General features: G+C 44.3%; 1 protein-coding gene across 1 annotated transcript in view; it reads left to right on the top strand.

Annotated features, from left to right (window-relative positions):
- The first annotated feature begins 1,540 nt into the window (after nt 1–1,540).
- Nucleotides 1,541–6,566, top strand: part of LOC119409598 (potassium voltage-gated channel subfamily V member 1-like) — an 8,319-nt gene continuing 3,293 nt past the window's right edge. Inside the window, exons 1-2 of the mRNA XM_037676498.1 lie at nt 1,541–1,848; nt 2,479–3,184. Of these exons, the coding sequence (XP_037532426.1) occupies nt 1,547–1,848; nt 2,479–3,184 (1,008 nt within the window). The 5' untranslated portion in view covers nt 1,541–1,546. The remainder of the gene's footprint in view (nt 1,849–2,478; nt 3,185–6,566) is intronic.

Genomic DNA, 6,566 nt, shown 5'->3' on the forward strand with positions numbered 1-6,566 from the left:
CAGAAACAATATTTTCCATCTGTACATATTGTTTTCTGTTTTCCAAGTAACTTTGACCCAATTTAATACGGTCCTTCTCATCCCATATATTTCCAGTTTATTTATTAATAAATCATGATTTATTGTTTCAAATGCCTTTTTTAAATCCACACGTGGTCCTGCACAAAGCTTCTTATTATCAATTGCCGATGTAAATTCTTCATTAGATTCCAGTTTGGCTAATGTTGTTGATCGTTGTGATCTGAATTCGTATTGACTTTCATCATCAGTTTATACTTTTCCTTGAATGATTCCAGCCGCTTATTAAACAATTTCATATTTTTGAAAACTGTGGCAGCGAACAAACCGGTTTTTGTTGTTTTCTTATCTGAGGCAGAGCAGACTGACGGCTCATGAAGATGGAGACATTTTATCCCTAGCAGGTGCAGGGGGTGGGGGGGTGTTGATGGTGGCCTTGGCCCCTAGAGATTAATTGTTGGCCACCCCAATCATTTGAGAAAACTTTTAAGCGAAATAAAAACTGGAAAGCTTCGTTTCCTCCACTGATGGTGGTGGTTTGTTCCGTGTGTTTGGGGGCAGACTTCTTAGTTTAGCTTTCTGTATCGTGACCTTCTTGTATTTACCTGATCATTCTTTTACTTCACTTCTTTTTCTTCTGTTTGGATCTGGTCCAGTTTGTGTTTCTAGTCACTGGTGTTATTTCTTATTCCCCCTCAGTCAGTCTCGTCAGTGTCTCTTGAATCCGTCACGTCTGTCCCCACGAGTCATTTGGCGCTTTGCCGCTGCCTCAACTCTCCTCAGCTCCGCCCCACATCAGTTAAGGGCCCGCCCACTCAGCCTGGCTTTTGGGACCATCTTGTTGGTGCTTCCGTGTGGGCTGCTCCGATGGCCCGGCTATGACATAAGCAGACAGCAGCCGTTGATTGGCCTGCAGAGCTACGTCACTGACGTACGTCACACCATAAAGGAAACTGGTACCTCACTTATCTCTCAAGCTATGATAAGGTCCTGGACTCGATCCCCGGTCATTGCTCATCTCCTGGTGTCTCTGAGCAGGACACCTGATCCCAAATTGCTAACCTGATCCCAAATTGCTCCCCGGGTGCTTACAGAGCTGCCCACTGCTCCACCTGGCTGTATCCCAGGTGCAATGGATTAAATGCAGAGAGACAATTTTGTCTTTGTATGGGAACATGCTGTACAATGATGACATCATAGCACTTTATTATTATTACATGGACAAACTGACGGACGGATGGACGGATGGATGGACGAACTGATGGATGGATGGACAGATGGATGGACGGACTGATGGACGAACTGACTGACAGACGGACGGATGGACCAATGGACGGACGGACAGATGGACAGTTTACAGTTTGTCTACAAGAACCTTTTCAGAGAAGCTGCTCGTTGAACCGCTTCATGCCGGATGAAAATGTTCAGTTTCTCAGTTTGTGGCGTTTCCTGCAGGACAAATGTTATAACTCAAAGTGTGAACTTGATGTTTTTATCTTCTTTACACAGCGCCCCACCCTCCTCCACCATGAGCCTCCCCTCCAGACCCATGCTGGGGGACGAGGTCTGCGAGGACAGCACCTCTCTGGTGTCTCTGGACTCCAGCGTTTTCTTCAGTGAGAAGTCCAGCTTCAGAGACACGCTCGGTGTCTTCATCATCAACGTGGGGGGAAGTCGGTACATGCTGTCTCAGGAGCTGCTGGTGTCCCATCCAGAGACCCGGCTGGGACAACTGGTCCTCTGCAGCCGAGACTCGGCCCTGGAGCTCTGTGATGACGCAGACTTCCTGAAAAATGAGTTCTTCTTCGACAGAAACTCACAAACATTCCAGTGAGTGGCATGATTATCCTCCCTCAGGGGTCAGGTCTGGCCCACAAACCTTGCAGACCTCAGTTTTACTAAAATGAGTCTTTAAAGAGACTGATGTATTCAGATGTCCACTGAACAAAGAAGACCTATAGAAGAAAAACGGGACAGTGTTTTAGCTCCATCTACATATTGTCAGTGTATTTTGTGCTAACCAACCAGTCAGATGGAAGGGGAGTAGAGCAAGACCCAAGAACCGATCCTTGTGGGGCTCCAGACCCTTAAACAACAACTTTGACCTGCTACCTGAGTCCAGTCTTGACCTAGTGCCCCTTAGTGGTTTAGTCTTCAATCTGCTGGAAGAGGTGTTGAACTTCACAGCTGGGTTAGACCTCCTCATGTTGGAAGAGGTGTTGAACTTCACAGGTGGGTTAGACCTCCTCATGTTGGAAGAGGTGTTGAACTTCACAGCTGGGTTAGACCTCCTCATGTTGGAAGAGGTGTTGAACTTCACAGCTGGGTTAGACCTCCTCATGTTGGAAGAGGTGTTGAACTTCACAGCTGGGTTAGATATAATCATGTTAGAGGTTGTTTTGAACCTCAGCTACTAAGTAAAGTTTTCTTGACCTGATTCTACCTGTTTATTTTCTTCAGGTATGTGATGAACTTCTACAAGACGGGTCACCTTCATGTCATGGAGGAGCTGTGTGAAGTCTCCTTCCTGCAGGAGATTGAGTACTGGGGCATCGAGGAGGTCTGCATCAAGTCCTGCTGCAGGGAGCGTTACTACCGGCGCAAAGAGCAAAAGGAGTCTCTTGATGTGCACAGAGAGTTCCAGGCTGATGATGAAGAAGAGGACTTCATGGGTGTCTCCTGCCCAGCTCTTCGACGGCTCTTTTGGGACCTTCTTGAGAAACCAGAATCATCCCGAGCAGCTCGGACCTTCTGCACACTCTCAGTCATTTTTGTGGTGGTGTCAGTTATCAACATGGTGCTCATCTCACTGGACCTAGAGGAAGACTTTGGCATGAGCTGGCTGGGGGTGGGGGTGCCGCTTGTGTTGGATGGCGTGGAGTACGTGTGCATCGTGTGGTTCACAGTCGAGCTGGCACTTCGGTTCCTGTGTGTCAGAGATAAGTGCCGTTTCAGTCGAAGGATTCCCAATGTGATCGACCTGCTGGCCATCTTGCCGTTCTACATGACGCTGGCCGTAGAGAGTCTCCACAGTGGATCCACCAAGCTGGAGAACATGGGCCGGGTGGTGCAGGTTCTCCGCCTCCTGAGGACACTGCGCATGCTGAAGCTTGGCAGACACCTGACAGGTAAACCCAGATCTATCAGCACTCCTGATGTTAAACCTGTGAGTCCAACAGTAGGGTCACCTGGACTGGTTGGTCTGTGTGAGGTTGGTTTTTTTTCACTTGAGATTTAGCAGAAATTACAGAAAGTATCATCTGCCTCCATCTTCCAATTCACTTCAGTTTATTTCTGTAGCTCCAAGTCCCAACACACGTCGTCTCAGGGCGCTGAACAGAAACATTCTCATCCATCATAAAAGACAATTAATAAAGTTCTCTATCCAAGGAAGCAGCACATGGTGTTGAATCTTCACTTCATCAGTCGCCCATCCTGAGCAAGAACAAGTCAAGTTTATTTATAAAGCGCATTTAAAAAGAGCAGCTGTTACCAAAGTGCTCAACAATAAAATCAGTGGCAGGAATTAAAGAAAAAAATGATTCAAAGCGTCAGAAGAAAAACATTAAAACACAAAACAATGAAAGAGTAAATGAGATCACACTGTGTTAATCGAACATCAGTGAATACAGGTGTATTTTAGCAGAGATTTAAAAACAGGAAGTGAAGTGTCCTGTCTAATGGCGGGGGCAGATTGTTCCACAGTTTAGGGTCACGACTGAAAAAGCCTGATCTCCTCTGAGCTTCATCCAAAAGCAGCTGGTCAGATGATCTCAGCACCAGAGAAAGAACATCTGGTTGAAGTAGGTCAGAGGTATGAGGGTGCAAGGTCATTAATGCAGTTAAAGGTCAACAGGAGAATTTTAAAATCAATTCTGACGTGTACAGGGAGCCAGTGAAGGGAGGACAGAACTGGTGAAATATTCTCAAACCTACGAGTTCCTGTTCAGAGCTGAGCTGCAGCTGTTTGGACGAGCTGGAGACGTGAAAGTGAAACCTGACTGACCCCATCATAAAGTGAGCATGTCCACTCGGGTTGAAACGAAGGCATGGACTAATGTTTCAAGGTCAGATCTGGTCAACACGGTCTTAAGCTTAACTGTCTGCTTTGACTGGAAGAAGATTTTTGTAGAACAGAGTTAATCTGGTTATTAAACTTAAAGTCAGAGTCTAAAACCATCCTGAGGTTTGTAACAGACTGATTAAGATACGGCTGAAGAGAGTCCAGGTTTACAGGAACAGACAGCAGTACAGCTAGGCCTAAACTCAAGAACTCCGTTTTCTGATAATTGAAACTTTAAAAAAAATAGAAGCCAACCGTGCCTTAATGTCATGAAGACATTTTAACAGAGGCTGAATGGAGCAAGAACTATTAGGGTTTAAGGGCAGATACATCTGACAATCATCAGCATAACAATGAAATGAAAGACCATGTTTCCTCAGGATAGACCCCAAAGAGAGCAGATAGTGAAAACAAAAGACGTCCAAGAATCAAGCCCTGTAGAACCCCACAGGAAAGAGGCACTGAAGCAGATAAAATATTACTAATATTAATACAAAAGCTCCTGTCACTGAGATAAGAATGGAACAATTTTAATGCTGCACCTGTAATCCACAAAGGAGACAGTGGAAAGAAAAAACTCCCTTTCAACAGGAACAAACCTCCAGCAGAACCAGACTCGGGACAAGCAGCCATCTGCTTCAACCTGCTGGTTTAAGAGGACAGGAAGTAGAAACAGACAACACAGAATGACTGGTCCAGGTGAACTTTCTATTGTACAGGTGGAGGAAAGACAAAAAACATGTGGACAGGAATAATTACAAATACAAACAGGTAGAGCAAGAAAAGACAGCAGAGAGAGGACAAGTGGTCAGTTTGTCCTCCAGCAGTCTGAGCCTATAGCATCATAACTAGCTCAGGAAACCCAAGCCGACCCTAACTATAGGATTTATGAAAAAGGAAAGTCTTGATCCCAGTCTTAAAACTGGACAATGTGTCAGCCTCACGAACAGAAACTGGAAGTTGGTTCCACAAGAGAGGAGCCTGAGAACTGGAAGATCTTCCTCCCATTCTGCTGCTGGAAACTCTAGGAACCACAAGTAAACCTGCAGTCTGAGAGTGAAGTGCTCTGTTAGTAAAATATGGAACAATAAGATCTGTAATATAAGATGGAGCTAGGTTGTTGAGAGCTTTGTAGGTTAGAAGTAAGATTTTGAATTCTATTCTGGATTTGACAGGGAGCCAATGGAGAGAAGCTAAAACTGGAGATATATGATCTCTCCCAGTAACTCCAGTTAAGACTCTGGCAGCAGCATTTTGGATCAACTGAAGATGTTTTAAAGAAGTATTTGGACACCCAGATAATAAACCATTGCAATAGTCCAGTCTAGACGTGACAAATGCATGGACCAGTTTTTCTGCACCATCTTTAGATCAGATGTTTTTCATTTTGGCAGCACGGTGGATCAGTTGATAGAACTGCTGCCTCTCAGCAAATACCTGTAGTCTCACTGACTCTACGTAAGACTGAGACACTTAAAGATTGTCTTCTTTGTCTCTATTGCTCCTTTTCCATTAGCACCAGTACAGCACGACTCGACTCAGCCCGGTTCAAAGGCTTTTCCATTAGTAACGGTACTTAGAACCGGTCCCTTTTTTCAGAACCCTTGGCTCTGTGGTTCCAAACGGGCCAAGCAGGTACCAAAACATGACGTCAGAACACTGTCGGTCACTGAATGGTCAGGGGGCGGAGTCACTGGTTCAGAAACTTTTCACACTGATCTGCCTTTTGCAATTTCTCAGAACCTGGAGCAGCAGCTGGACCCATTTTAAAGATTTATAAAACAATAGTGACAACACCGTGGTCTAACGCTGAAGTGCAGGCGTCTTTGTGTTTGGTGGCTGAAGACAAAGTTCAGAGCGAGCTAGAAGGAGCTCTGCTGGTCTTCCTGGTCCTCAGAGCCAGGCCGGGCAGGGCGTCATGTCCCTGGCTCTGGATCCCGGCCGGTCTTGTGTAATCATGAAGGCCGGACCCCGATCCAGGCAGACTGGGATGGAGGGTGGAAATGACTTTTAAAAACATTTTATGTAAAAGAAACTGTCCAGACGAGCTGACTGAAAATTGTTGGATTGTATACCTGGATTATTGAACATGGACTTTGTTGTTATTTTATGTATAAAAATTTTTTTTTTTTTAATCAGTGAAGATTAAAAAATAAATAATTAAACAGTGCCAGTTTTATCATGAAATCCTGTTTTCACTTTAATGACTTTATTAAATAATCTGTTAAAGTTAACTCAGCTGAAAAATCATAAAAAGACAAAATTATTGGATCTCATGAATATTTCCCTCCAACATGTTTAAAGAAGAGATTCAGCCTTTAGTTCAACTTTATTCTAACACACACGTACAAATCACACAACGAGAATTAAACTTTACAGCAAAGCTAAAAAATAAAATAATTGTATGCAAGAAACAAAACCACATATTTAACTGAACAATAAAAGTAGACACGATGAGTACAAATACATGAAATGATGAAGGAAA

Source organism: Nematolebias whitei, chromosome 5, assembly GCF_014905685.2.
Source record: "Nematolebias whitei isolate Nwh7 chromosome 5, NemWhi1, whole genome shotgun sequence".
NCBI classification, from domain to species: domain Eukaryota; kingdom Metazoa; phylum Chordata; class Actinopteri; order Cyprinodontiformes; family Rivulidae; genus Nematolebias; species Nematolebias whitei.